We start from the raw sequence: 14713 nt of genomic DNA, 5'->3' as shown, positions 1-14713 counted from the left end.
TTAGTAAAAATATCTAGGCCAGTTTCAGGCACAGAGGTATTTAACACCCTGGTTTCCACTCCCTCCATAGTACTGATGCTTAAGTAAACCAGTTGACTGTTGTTTCCTTTCTAGTGCCTGTTGTAAGTAGGTTTGGGGGGTTGGGTGGGGCTGTTACTGCTGTTGTTGGGTTTTTTGTTGTTGTTTGCTGCTGCTTTGCAAACACTGCTGCTTTATAGTAATGGTTAGCTGGAATATTCCTAGAAGAGTTTGAATTTGACTTTTTGGTAAGCTTGCAGTTATCATCTCTGGTATTTCCTTTTCCTATCAGTGTAATTAAAAAAACAAAAACAAAAACAAAAAACTGTTCTATAGCTTTACAGAATTTCCAAAATAGTTACTGAAGTTAACTGAGTATTTTTTAAATTGTTGCTTCTCCCAGGATGCAGTTGCTTTAACTCTTTCCTTATAGAACCAGGTTTTAAAATCCATGCCTATATATATTGTGTGTTTCATATATCCGTGTGTGGATATGAGTGTATTTTGAAGCTAGTGGGTGTTTTACCTATTCGGTTTTGTAAAGTTAGTTCTCAAAAGTTACCAGCTTCCTGGATATTTTATTATAACTCCACAATACATTATCGTGTAAAGGTCAGAATGTTTCTACCAGGTAATTTTTTTACTATTTATATATGGAATACCCCAAGTACAATATCATTTTCTGAGAAAACAAGTTTAATTATTGAGACTTTGAAAAAAAACTGTGGATTAGAAGATGTGGTTAGGTTTCACCTAGATTATTAAATGTTTAACTTATTTCTGCAAATGAGCATATTTTCCAGATTTTACCTATACTGACTTAAGTTATTGGAATTCCTGGGATAAATAGTAATAATTAGCTCTTCTAAATATTTGTCTGTCATATACTTGAGTATGTTAAAATGGTGTAATTAGAAACAGTGCAGTTTTCATGAGTGTATTTGTTAATGCAGTGCTTAATGTCTTGAGATGCTTTTTATTAACTACCTAGAAACAAAGGGAGGTCTGCACTAGTAGTATTAGTAAGCCTGCACCTTCTAAATAGAACCTTACTTTTTAAAGACATTATTAAACTAGTGTTATCAGGCAGCATTTAACACTCTCCATGTTACAGTGTAAATTCAACAACATAGTATGATTCATAATGATATTTTCATATCTTGCTTAAGTCATTCGGGGATTTTAGCAGTTATCTTTTTAGTTGCAAGTCCATTGAAAGTATGAAGTAAAACCATATTGTTCTTGAAAATTATTTTTCATATATAAATCTCATTCTCCTTATTTTTCCTTCTGTTTTCAGTCGTGAGATGGAGAATAAAGAAACTCTCAAGGGACTGCACAAGATGGACGATCGCCCGGAAGAACGAATGATCAGGGAGAAACTGAAGGCCACCTGTATGCCAGCCTGGAAGCATGAATGGCTGGAACGGAGAAACAGGAGAGGCCCCGTGGTGAGTTACCTGCTGGAAGGAAGAAAGCATAGGAGGAAGTGGGAAATTAAGCATAAATAGATCCTCTTGTAAGCTTTTTTTTCCCCCCTTCATTTTAAATGCAGGGCAGTTTTATTTGCTTTGACATTTTCTAGACACTTGAACAAAATGTAGCTAACGCTGTGCTCGTTAAGCAACTTAAAACTGTTCTAAGGAGTAATCCCTCTGGTTGAGAGGGAGAGGTAATGCTTAAAGCAACACTGCCCTCTAATGTCTGTGTCTCGAAAATCCTTTAATTAGCGATTTATACTGTACTTAGAAAAGCGATTTTTCCAGTTTTATTTTGATGTTTTATCTCTAAGGTAGGATCTAAGGATCTTAATTCTAAATCTCTTAAAACTCATGTATGACAACATTTTAAAATGCATTATGTAAATATCAACATTCAATTGATGAAGCGTAAATGACTGAAATCTGTGTGGTTAAAAATAGCCTTACACTTACAGCTTAAACTAATAAAGAAAAGTTGATATATTTTCTGTTGTATTTGTATAATATTGCATAATTTTAAAAACTGAGTTCTTGTCTTGATCTTATGTTCATGTTTACTTCTTGTTTTATTTTTTAAGTAATAAAATACTGGCATTTTAATTTAGGTGGTAAAGCCAATCCCTATTAAAGGAGATGGATCTGAAATTAATAACTTGGCAGCCGAGTCTCAAGGAGAGGGCCCAACGAGCGCTGCTTCCTCAGCTCCCAAAGGCCGACGCAGCCCTTCCCCTGGCAGCTCCCCCTCAGGTCGCACAGTGAAATCTGAATCTCCAGGAGTAAGGAGAAAAAGAGTTTCTCCGGTGCCCGTAAGTAAATGTGCTAAGTTTTCTACAGTTTTAAAACTTACTTCTGACACAGGAAAGACTGGCTAACCATCTGTTAGAGCAACATTCCCAAAGTGTGCCCGCAGACCCTGGGCTCAGGGTGCCTGCCCTCAGAGGCTTCCTGTGGATCCATTAGGGCAAAACTGATTTTGTAGGAACCCTGAGAGGTTATCTGCCTCTTGCACTGCATTGACGTTTACAGTGGTGAGTAAAGCTGCTGGTGCATGTGCCTGAATTAAAGGTATGACAGTGGAAGCTGTGTTCCTCACTTGGGTATTTGACAGACATTTTCCTTACAAAGAATTAAGTAAGACTCACTTCAAGGAAAACAGCTGATCTGTTTCTTCACTAGTGGTAAAATTTGAGATTTCAAGCAAAAATTAGAGTTTTGGAAAACTCATATCCACCGCTGTCAGCTTGATAGCTTCTCAGTACTTAGACTTTTAAAGAGCCAATAGTATTATCACTTGTGGGTTTTTTTGTGTGTATTGTGCCATGAAATACATGAACTTTTAGAAGATCTGCCATTCCTTTGATGTAGTATCAAAGATGAATATTCATTATTATTTGAAAAGGATTTCCCAAATACATGTCTACGTGAGGCCAGATTCTCTTCATGTACTCAACCAAAATACCGTATCACAGCAGACTGAACGCAGAAGCATGGATGAGAATCTCAGTATTGAGATTCAGTACTCTGATTCAGTCTCTGTATTGAGCCAGACATCAAAGAGACTTGTAAAAAGTTAGGTCCTGACCCTCCAAGACAGAGAGATTACCACTGGCAGGAATGCGAGTTAAAACTTTCTAACCTTGAAAAGCAAATGAGTGACGGCAAAATAATTGTGGTATAGTGACCAGAAGGGGGAGATTTGGGTTTCCTCACACCTGAGGTTGTTAAAGCACATAAATACTTCAGAAAGTAAATTTTAAGTAAAATTTACAGTAAAGCCCAAGATTCTCAACAGTATTTATCAGCTTTATGTGGACACATGTTTAAATTAGCTATTTTTTTAAAAACTTGACATAGGAACAATCATTTATTAGCTCATAAATCTGAAATAGGCAGGGCTCAGCAGGAGTGGCTCATGTCTGCTTTGCGTGGCATCTGCAGACGCTAGAATATCCAAGGCTGCTTCTTCACTCCTCTCTCTGGTGCTTCAGCTGGAACAGCTGGGGGCTGTTGGCCTCTCTTTCTCAGAGCACAGAAATCAGGCTGTAGCAAGTGTTTCAAGCTAGGAAAGCAGGTGGAATAGATTCTCACAGCCCTCAGAAGGAACCAGCCCTGTCAGCACCTTGATCGTTGATTGTGGACTTCAAGCCTCTGGAACTATGAGACGATACATTTCTGTTAAGCCAAAAAACAAAGAAAGGTGATTCAAGAGAGCAAATCCCAGCATGGAAGCTCTTACCAAGCCACCACTTGGATTATATTTACTGATGCCTTATTGCCCAAATCTAGTTACATGCCCAAATCCCAGAATCAGTGTGGTAGGGGACTACAGAAGGGTGTCTAAGTATACTGGGAGGTGTGGTCCATGGGGTCATCAAAATGAAAGTCCACCGCAAATAAAGAATTGTGTCTCCCGTCCCCCTGCACCCTCTTTGGGATATATATTAGACAAGGTGACTTCCTCATTTTAACAGCTACCTAGCGTTTCATTATCTGGATAAAGATCATTCATGGCTTCTTTGAACTACATACTAACGGACATTTATGTTCCTTCTCAACTTTTCATTACTGAAAACAGTCTTGCAAAAATATTTTTTATGCATACATCATTTTGCACATCTAGTGAGCATATCTGTAGTGTGAATACTTAGCAAGTCCAATAGTATATGCATGTGTACTTGTTTGGGGTTTTGTTTTACTTCTTAGTAATTGCCTATTTAAAAAACAATAGTTCATAAGACATAGTTCATATAGTGTACAGTTCACCCATTTAGTTGTACAGTTCATTGAGTTCTGGTATATTTACATAGTTGTAGCCATCACTACAATACGTTTTAAAATATTTTCATCCCTCCAGCAGAAAACCCCAGACTAGCAGTCTCTCCCCAGCTTTAGGCAACCACTGATCTACTTCCTGACTATATACAGTTTGCCTGGACCTTTTACATAAATGTAATCATATAATATGTATAGTCTTCTGTGGCTGGGTTTTGCTCTCAGCATCATGCTTTCAGGGCTCATCCATGGTATAGCTTGTATCAGTATTCCATTCATTTTTAACTGTAGAATAGTATTCTCTTGTCTGGATATACATATTTTGTTTATTTACTCATTAGTTGGTGGGCATTTGATTTCCTCTTCTGGCTTCACAGTGCTGCTGGTAACAGTTCTGTACACATTTTTATGTGGACATAGCTTCATTTTTCTTGGGTATATACATAGGAGTGGGATTGCTTTACAAAGGTTTACAAAGTGAGATTGTTTTACAAAGCAGGTACAGCATTTTACATTCCCACCAGCCCTGTTGGAGGCGTCCAACAGCTTCATTTTCTTACCAGCTTTTATTACCTTTTACCTGTTTAGTTTGGCATCAAAAAGAGCTAGACTTTGCGCTGGGAAGTGATGGAAAGACCAAGTTCTAGGGGAATCAGGGAAGTGGAGTGAGTGGCACACATCACCCTCACCACAGGAGCGTTTTCAGCAGCCTCCAGTGAGATGTCGTAACCTGGGAAGAGTCATTTACCACTCCTTCTCCACAGAGAATTCCATGGAACTGTTTGTAAATGACCGGTCACAGGAAGCACATTTAGTAATCCCTTAAGTGGAAGCCAGGAAATTGGATGCTTCATTTTCATCCCTAGAAACAAGTCATTTTACCTGTTTAGGAAGCACATTTTCTATGCTTTTTATTTTGGTTTACATAAAACTTTTCAAAGATGTCAGATACTTATAATTTGTAAAATTACCATACGTTTGTCTCTCTTAGCCAAAGATTTATTATTTTAAGGATGACAGGTTTTAAAAATTTACTCTAGCAATATGTCAGACAAATGCATTTGCAAAACACATTTTGTCCCATCATATTATATATTGAGGCATTTTTTGGTGAATATAAAAAAGGTCTGGTGTGACCTTTTTTAGGTCATTTTTTTTCTTATGGAGGAGTAAATTTCTTAGGAGCAATTTACCTAATTTTTAAAATATTGTGAAGTTTCAGAGTGGGAGAATCACACCACCTCGAAGAGCCCCTTCACCAGATGGCTTCTCACCATACAGCCCCGAGGAAACAAACCGCCGTGTAAACAAAGTGATGCGGGCCAGGCTGTACTTACTACAGCAAATAGGACCCAACTCCTTCCTGATTGGAGGAGACAGCCCAGACAACAAATACCGGGTGTTTATCGGGCCTCAGGTAGGAACTGTCACCATTTTACATTTTATTAGGATCTGGAACTAACTCAATATACTGTGACATTCTTAAATTAGTATGTAATTCTCTTCTGTAATCTAAAGAGAGTTAAACTATTGGGGGAACTGTAAACACTTTATTTAATGTGTTTATAAAGGGCTTTACTATGATTTGATATACTTCAGAATACAAATTTGGTCTTTTTATGGCTTATTTAGGGCTGTGCCGGGTCTTTGTTGCTGCTTGGGCTTTTTCCTAGCTGTGGCGAGCAGGGGCTGCTCTCTTAATTGTGGTGCATGGGCTTCTCATTGTGGTTCCTCTTGTTGCAGAGCGTGGGCTCTAGGGTATGCGGGCCTCAGGAGCTGTGGCCCCTGGGCCCGGCAGCTGTGGCTCCTTGGCCCGTAGGCCCGGCAGCTGTGGCTCCTGGGCCCGTGGGCCCGGCAGCTGTGGCCCCTGGGCCCGGCAGCTGTGGCTCCTTGGCTCCTGGGCCCGGCAGCTGTGGCCCGTGAGCCCGGCAGCTGTGGCTCCTGGGCCCGTGGGCCTGGCAGCTGTGGCCCCTGGGCCCGGCAGCTGTGGCCTGTGGGCCCGACAGCTGTGTTTCCTTGGCTCCTGGGCCCGGCAGCTGTGGCTCATGGGCTCTAGAACACAGACTCAGTAGTTGTGGTGCGTAGGCTTAGTTGCTCCGAGGGATATGGGACCTTCCTGGACCAGAGATCGAACCCCTGTCTTCTGCATTGGTGGGTTGATTCTTTACCACTGAGCTACCAGACCAGCCAGCTTGGTCTTTTTAATAAACCAAAAATAAGAGATTAATTCATGGAGATAGCTGTAGACTTTTCTTGCATATCCTTATATATCTTATTATATAAAGATAATGAGAAATTAATAGAAAGTTTAGTATAATAAACTTGGAAATATTTTTAAAGGGATCAACTTAGGAGTTCTAGTGGAACACGGATTTATTAAAGTAGAGGTTTTTTGTGTTTTTGTTTTTTTTTTTAACTCTTTAGAACTGCAGCTGTGGGCGTGGAACATTTTGTATTCATCTGCTATTTGTTATGCTCCGGGTATTTCAGCTAGAACCTTCAGACCCAATGTTATGGAGAAAAACTTTAAAGAATTTTGAGGTAATTTTTTAAAATAAATGCTTTGGAGTAAAATTGTCAACTAATTTTTATGATACTCCTGAAATTTTTCCATAAGCTTTAAATTTAAGTTAGACAGTGGTCATTTCAGAGATGTGAATGTATTTAAGGATTACTTGATGTCTGTAAATAGTTCTCTTATAAGCTATTGACTAATTAGTTTTTTTCTTCTAAAGTGAAAAAAAGTAAACACTGACCTATAAAAATACTGTTCTTAGTAAACTATATGTATTCTTATTTTTGAAGCTCTTAAATTGTCTTTGTGAAAAACTTATGAAATAAAAGCCAAATAATTCAACCTATAGAACTCATTTTCTGTACATTATGGCACAAATGTCATGTTGCTGTCTTTTTTCAATGTTAGGTTGAGAGTTTGTTCCAGAAATATCACAGTAGGCGTAGCTCAAGGATCAAAGCTCCGTCTCGTAACACCATCCAGAAATTTGTTTCACGCATGTCAAATTCTCATACACTGTCGTCATCTAGCACGTCTACATCCAGTTCAGAAAACAGGTCAGTACTTTTTAAGGAATTAACAGCGTTAATCCAGTGTTACTCTTTAATTTTAGGGGTTATTTATTTATTTATGTATATACACATACACACACTTGTTAAGTTGCTCTAAAATGACTTAACTATTGAATCTTGGCTTTCAAGTTAAAAATCACGGGAAAAAATATTAAAAGTCATCAAAGTATATTTGGATATTTTGTCTTGAAGCCTACAGTGTTGGAAATGGCACCTGAAATATCAGAATGTAATAAATGTCCACTTCATAAGAAAAATTAAGGTAGAAAGTAAATGGCTACTGTTCATCAATTATCACTTCGTGCCAAGCACCTTTTATGTTGTTTTATTAGGTAGGTTTTTACCACTTTGGGAGATAATGAACTTGAGGCATTGTGTAAAGAATATGTCTGTAATTCTTTTATAAATTATGTACAAGGCAAAGTGGTTATCCAGAATTACTTTCAAATATAGGATTTTTAAATTTCATGATATCACTGCTTCTCTCATAGATAGTCCTCAGGGAATCCTCATCACAGCCTGTTTTACATGTGAGAACATAAGTAGGCTCTTCTGAACAAAGAGACTAATCATTTGTAATTAAGAGATACAATACCCATTAATCAGTTATTAATTAAAATCTATGTTGCTTCTCAGACTTTTCCATTGCCTGATTGCTGATAAGACTAAACTCATAATCCTGAAAGATCTGAGTTGTAAACCAGTATGACAGGTGTGGAAAAAATTAAGAGTATTATCATAAAAAGTCATGCCAATTTTCTTTCTTTTCCAAGATTTCTTTATTGGTTTTAATGAAAAAAATGAGGTTCTTAAAAATTACTCCAGAAAAGAGTACTCCTTTTTTTAGAAGGGCACCTCCTATGTGTTCTCAGGAACTTTGGTCTGAGAAGCAGTGGTCTAAGTGATTAAGTGTCATTTTCATTCCATCAATCTTTTAAGTATTGTTGAGGAATAGGAAGTGATGATATTAGGCAAGAGCGTGATGAAGTAAAGAACTGAGAGAGAAGTGTTTTTTTATCTATGGAAAAAGTAAATGTTTGAATTTTCTTATTTTTTATTAAATGGATTGATTTTAGAATGAGAGTTTTATGAGTTTTTTGGGACATGGTTCAGTGATAAGTAAAACCAGAACAGGTCATTTGAACAGACGCAGAACTGAACCCTCCTGACTTGTGGTTCAGGACTCTCTCTCTTAGCCTTCATTTCTTCTAAATAAATGGAAAAAATTAGCTTTATTTCTCAAGCTTCCTTACCCAAACTTATTCTAGAGCCTTTTTCCTTTTGATTGATATTTTTGTAGCTTTTTATTTTGGAAAAGAAATAAATGCTTAAAACCAGGTAGCCAATAGAAAGTGTCTCTCTCTTTCTCTAAGATGAAAAAGGCACCCTCTAAATATGGGCTGGCCATAATTTGTGTTTTTTTTTAAATTTATTTATTTGGATTTATTGTATCCAAAGGGGGAAACTGAAGAAGTTGTAATCTTAACTAAGTATACTGTGTAGGTAAAAAGGTTAATGTTTCATGTAATCACAAAATTTTCTGTCTAAAGTAAATATTTTAAGACTAAAATCAAAAAGAAAATTTATCTGGAGATCTTATCACATTTTATATTCATTTAAAAGTAGTATATAAGAAACAAGGAAAAACAGAATTGGGACAGATTGAGTATATAAAAAAATAATTAACAAAACAGTACCACCAAAACAATAGAAACCTGTGATCCAGTACAGAAGTGGGCAAAGAGCATGAGAATAATTTTCACAGAAGAAGAATTTCAAGGGGCTAACAAACATATGAAAACAGTTCAGGCAACCAAAAAACTAAGAACATGCTTATTTAAAAATATATATTTTTTATATATATGAGATTAATTTACAGAATTAGTAGATTGTAATGAGACAGTTCTTACAAGATATGCTTTACTGTATGTAAAGTGGTATAGCCTTTCTGGAAAAAAGTAATGGTGACTTTTGAAAACATTTATAGTCATTCATCCAGTATATGTATTACTTTTTTTTTTTTAATAAAAAATATTTAATCTGAAAAATGCCCAAGACTTACATATATGGCTGTTTTTCACAGTACTATGGTGAAGAATTTGGAATAACTTAAATATCCAGCGACTGAATGGTTAAGATATACCCATGTTATGAATATCTCATGCAGCCATTAAAATTATGCTTTTGAAGACTATTGAATGGAATGAAATAAAATCCAGATTATACTATCTATATATACTATCTAGATATACTATCTGTCATGCATGAACCCATTTTTTATATAAAAAAGTATTACAGGTGCTTAAATAAATGAGGCAAATTTTTCATGGTTATTAACTGGTAGTATTATTACAGGTAACATTTTTATACTTTAAATGCTTAGGGCTTTGAGGGTTACTGGGCCTCTGTCATGGTAGTATTATTACAGGTAACATTTTTATACTTTAAATGCTTAGGGCTTTGAGGGTTACTGGGCCTCTGTCACAGCTATTCGGCTCTGCCCTGTAGCTAAAGTAGGCACACACAGCATGGGGCATGGCTGCGTTACCCTCAATACTTTTCATCTTATTATTTTTAAATAAATACAAAGTCATGACATAATTTGATCTGCAACTTGCTTTTTAAGTTTAAAAAAATGTTTTCACTTTATATATCAAGAACATTATCCTCAGTACAAAAATATATATTACTTTCTTATTATGGCCATGTAAGATTATATGTATATAACACAGTGTATTTTGTTATTGCCATAATTAATGGATATTTGTGCTCAGATGCTCAGTCATTTCTGACTCTTTGTGGCCCCATGGACTGTAGCCCACCAGGCTCCTGTTCATGGGATTTCCCAGGCAAGAATACTGGAGTGGGTTGCCATGTCCTACTTCAGAGGATCTTTCCAACCCAGGGATTGAACCTGTGTCTCTTGTGTCCCCTGCATTGGCAGGTGGATTCTTTACAACACCTCTTTTTTTTTTTTTTTTTGCCTATATGCAATGGATTTTTCTATTTACTTGGAATATTTCTGAAGGAAAGCATTCAAAAAACAGATTCTTTTAGGTCATGAATATGTACATTTAGTATCTTAAGAAATACTAGCAAATTCTTTTCTAAAAATTTAAGTTTTTTCCCTCCCACCAGTAGTGTATATGAGAGTCTGTTTTCCTATGCTATTATCAACCTGTTTAATTTTTGTCAGTCACATTATCCTACCCCTGCCAAAGACAAAGTAAGAGTTTTATTAATATAACATGTATTTTGTACTTCTCTATTTATGTTTATTTGCTATTGGTCTTTCTTAAATCAGCTGCCTTTTTATATTCTTTGCGTGTTTTACTGTCGAGTTGCTAGTATTTTTCTTACTGATATCACACTTACTTTGTATATAGTGGGAATGGTATATACAATATAATTATATTTATCATATAATTCAGATACACATAATAAAGTTACAATTTTGCCATAAATGAAACCATTCTGTACAAGTTAGAATTCTGTCATGTTATCTGTTATTTTTTCATCATATAGTATGTTATAAATATTTTTCTTTGTCATCATGTATGGATCTCTGATCCTTTTCAAAGGCTTCATAATGCCTGGGTGTACTGTTGTTGTTTTTTTTAACCTCCTTTTGATGTTACTTTGGTTGACTTTTTTTTTCATTATGCTAAGTAGTACTATAACATTCTCACACATATATCTTTATTATTTGTGTCTTTATTTCCTTATGATATATTCCTGGAAGTCTAGTTGAAAGATTGTGTACATTAAGAATAGTTGTTTCTAGCTCTTTCCATCATCTTTCCATGCTGCCATAATGGTGTGTATAAATGTCCTGGCTGATATTCTGAAGAGTATCAACAATGCTGAAAAGAGAGGCAAATACCAGGTCCTTATTAGGTTGTGCTCATCATCCAAGTCCTTGTCAGGTTTCTGACAGTGATGAAGCATGGTTACATTGGCGAATTTGAAATCATCGATGATCACAGGGCTGGGAAAATTGTTGTGAACCTCACAGGCAGGCTAAACAAGGGTGGGGTATCAGCCCCAGATTTGATGTGTACCTCAGAGATCTAGAAAAATGGCAGAATAACCTGCTTCTGTCCCATCAGCTTGGTTTCACTGTACCAACAACCCCACCTGGCATCATGGACCATGAAGAAGCAAGACAAAAACACACAGGAGGGAAAATACTTGCATTCTTTTCCTAGGGATGTAATACATACAAATAAAATGTCTCAGAGGACCAAAAAGCAGTTGTTTCTAGATTTTTTTCTAGGAAAGTTGGACCAGATTATATACTCACCGAAAGTGTCTGAGATAGGCCTTCATACTTAAGGATGTGGAATAGATGAGTTCTACAGTCCTTCCAATACTTGAAATCTTGACAGTGTTGGCATGTAGTATGTTTATACATAGATCTTATGGTAGCTCATTTATTCAAAATGTGCAGTAACAAAATTTGGGTGATACATGTATCTCTTGAGATTTAGTTCATTTATTAAATTATAGTCATAGCAAGGAAAGGTTAAACCACATTCAAAATTACTGTATAACAACAGTAGAAATACTTCTCAAATAGTTTATGTACACGACACTCCTAAACAAGAATTCCTCATTTTTTCGTCGTCTGAAGAAGCCAAAATTGTTTGTAGCATATGGCTTTAATTCTGTTAACATTCTTTTGTAGTTAATGCCTTTGTGTCCCCTTCCTTGTAGTATAAAAGATGAAGAGGAACAGATGTGTCCTATTTGCCTGTTGGGCATGCTTGATGAAGAAAGCCTTACCGTGTGTGAAGACGGCTGCAGAAACAAGCTGCACCACCACTGCATGTCAATCTGTACGTGGCGCTTTTTCTCCCTGTGCCTAGTCAGCATGGTTACTCTGCGAGCTAACTGTCTGACCTAGGATTTTAACATGGCCTTTGGCGACATTGGTGAGAGGCGAAAAGAAGTATATACCTAGGCCCTATGTGAACTTCTCAACAAATAAGAGTTTAGATCTGTTAGGAGACGAGCTGTTTGAGCAAAGAAATGTTATAAAGTGAGACCCCTGGTAATGAAAGGCGTGCACAGAATTAGAAACAGTTCTGATCTGGTGGGTGCACCTGGAGGGAAGGGGATGGAAGAATGCCTGGGCAGGGCGTGCCAGAGAGGGTAACACCAAAAGCAAACTTTGCATGACGTGACCAGATTATCAAGTGGGCAGAATATTTTGGAAAACAGTAAATAAGATACTTGTTACATAACTAATAAAATAGCATTTGCAAAAATTACGAGCATCAGAATAATCTAGCCTACTGTGTTTTCCTTTTATGTAAACGTCCTTTTAGGTAAACGTTATATAAGTTTTGAGGCTCCTTCCACATATAAACCCTATACCAGCCATTATGAATAATTATTACATAAATAGTAAATGTTAAACATTTATGTTTTTGTAAGTTTTTTTCTCATAATTTTTCAGGGGCAGAAGAATGTAGAAGAAATAGAGAACCTTTAATATGTCCCCTTTGTAGGTCTAAGTGGAGATCCCACGATTTCTACAGGTAATAATTATGTGTTAATGATTTGGATATGTTTAATAAAGAATAAAAATGCTCTCACAGTGTCCTTTAAATCCATTAATTCTTCTTAGCAACCTCTGTTCACTTTTCATTCAGCCACGAGTTGTCCAGCCCTGTGGATTCCCCTTCTCCCCTGCGAGCTACACAGCAGCAGACCACCCAGCAGCATCCCTTGGCTGGATCCCAGCGGAGGAATCAGGAGAGCAGTCTTAACCTTACTCATTATGGGACTCAGCAGATCCCTCCTTCTTACAAAGATTTAGCTGAGCCTTGGATTCAGGCAAGTAGTTGTTCTTCATTCTTCAAAGAACCATTTAAGGCTAGTTGATGTAGTTGTCTCCCAGTTTATAATTTAAGAAAGTACTTTTGCTTCCCTCCATCATGACTTGTATTCCACTGAAAATTTTAATTTGACCTTTGGTATTAATATTATGCTGGGGCTTCCCAGGTGGCTCATTGGTAAGGAATTCGCCTGCCAGTGTGGGAGACGGGGCTTCAGTCCCTGGGTGGGGACAATCCGCTGGAGAAGGAAGTGGCAACCCACTCCAGTATTCTCTCTTGCCTGGGGAAATCCCATGGACAGAGGAGCCTGACGGGCTACAGTCCATGGGGTCACTAAGAGATAGACACGACTGAGCAACTAAGCATGCAGGCACACATGCACATTAATACTATGCCACTTATAACGGAGCTGACACTTCAACAATTCTTTGCAGTTTCACCTCCCACCTCTAGACTAAGAGACATAAAAGTGAATATCCTTATTCAAGGATAGAACCATTTAATACTAGCTTGTTCCAGTGTTTAATCCCACTCCTGCCAAGAATTTGTTATTTTTCTTACTTGTTGCCACTTAAACTCAGTTTCTCCAGTTGGTCTTCTCATGGCATATGTCAGGTACTTAATACTTGGTGAATGGATGAATAAGAAAAAATACGTGGCATTTACCTTATATATTAGTCATTTTTATTTGTAAGAGTAGTTCCCATTCCTTTACCTTCTCTTCTACTTAAATGCTTTCTCATCTTTAGTAAATCAGAATTTCAGTTGGTTGGTTGGATTCTAATGGTTTTCTTTGTTGTTATCTGCCTAGTCTATTATTTTTTAAAATGTATAATCCAAAACCGGAAATATCTCCAGTAGATTATAGTGAAATAAAATATTTTTGATAATCTGGTAAATTCTATTAACTTTGTAAGCAGACATAGGTTAACTTGTTACGCTTATATATACATCAGTAGAATTTCTCTCCTTTTTCTTTTTGTGACCATTACAGTCCTGAAGCTTTTAGAATTCTCTTTTCTTAGCATGTTAACAACCCAACAGGATTCTAATAAAATTTACAAACTTAGTAAATATTTTATCCAATTCATTAATGATATTTAACATAGCCCCTCACCTGCCCATTCATGATTCCTCAAGAAAACTCTCAAGTTGATACTGAGCGTTAGATGCCATTTTTTCAAGGCAGTGGTCTAGTTTGTTTTGCTTACGCTGTAGGTTGGACTCAGCTATATATTCTTGTTTTTTTAATGAGGAATATCACATAAGACATAAGGTTAGTGGTATGCTATTTAACAGTGCTGTGCTTAGTCACTCAGTTCTGTCCAACTCTTTGCAACCCCAGGGACTGCAGTCCGCCAAGCTCCTCCATTCATGGGGATTCTCCAGGCAAGAATACTGGAGTGGGTTGCCATGCCCTCCTCCAGGGAGTCTTCCCAACCCAGGGATCGAACCCAGGTCTCCCACATTGCAGGCAGATTCTTTACCATCTGAGACACCAGAGAAGCCCCA

General features: G+C 37.0%; 1 protein-coding gene and 1 pseudogene across 1 annotated transcript in view; both read left to right on the top strand.

The window, feature by feature from the left end:
- Positions 1 to 14713, top strand: part of MAP3K1 (mitogen-activated protein kinase kinase kinase 1) — a 74726-nt gene that overhangs the window by 43523 nt on the left and 16490 nt on the right. The window contains exons 2-9 of the mRNA XM_068990505.1: positions 1319 to 1469; positions 2105 to 2305; positions 5488 to 5688; positions 6696 to 6812; positions 7195 to 7343; positions 12075 to 12196; positions 12820 to 12901; positions 13016 to 13199. Of these exons, the coding sequence (XP_068846606.1) occupies positions 1319 to 1469; positions 2105 to 2305; positions 5488 to 5688; positions 6696 to 6812; positions 7195 to 7343; positions 12075 to 12196; positions 12820 to 12901; positions 13016 to 13199 (1207 nt within the window). The remainder of the gene's footprint in view (positions 1 to 1318; positions 1470 to 2104; positions 2306 to 5487; positions 5689 to 6695; positions 6813 to 7194; positions 7344 to 12074; positions 12197 to 12819; positions 12902 to 13015; positions 13200 to 14713) is intronic.
- On the top strand, positions 11170 to 11566 carry LOC138094714 (small ribosomal subunit protein uS8-like; annotated as a pseudogene).

This window comes from Capricornis sumatraensis, chromosome 18 (genome assembly GCF_032405125.1).
Source record: "Capricornis sumatraensis isolate serow.1 chromosome 18, serow.2, whole genome shotgun sequence".
NCBI classification, from domain to species: Eukaryota; Metazoa; Chordata; class Mammalia; order Artiodactyla; family Bovidae; genus Capricornis; species Capricornis sumatraensis.
The sequence above is the reverse complement of the archived record's forward strand: the minus strand, read 5'-3'. Positions and strand labels throughout refer to the sequence as shown.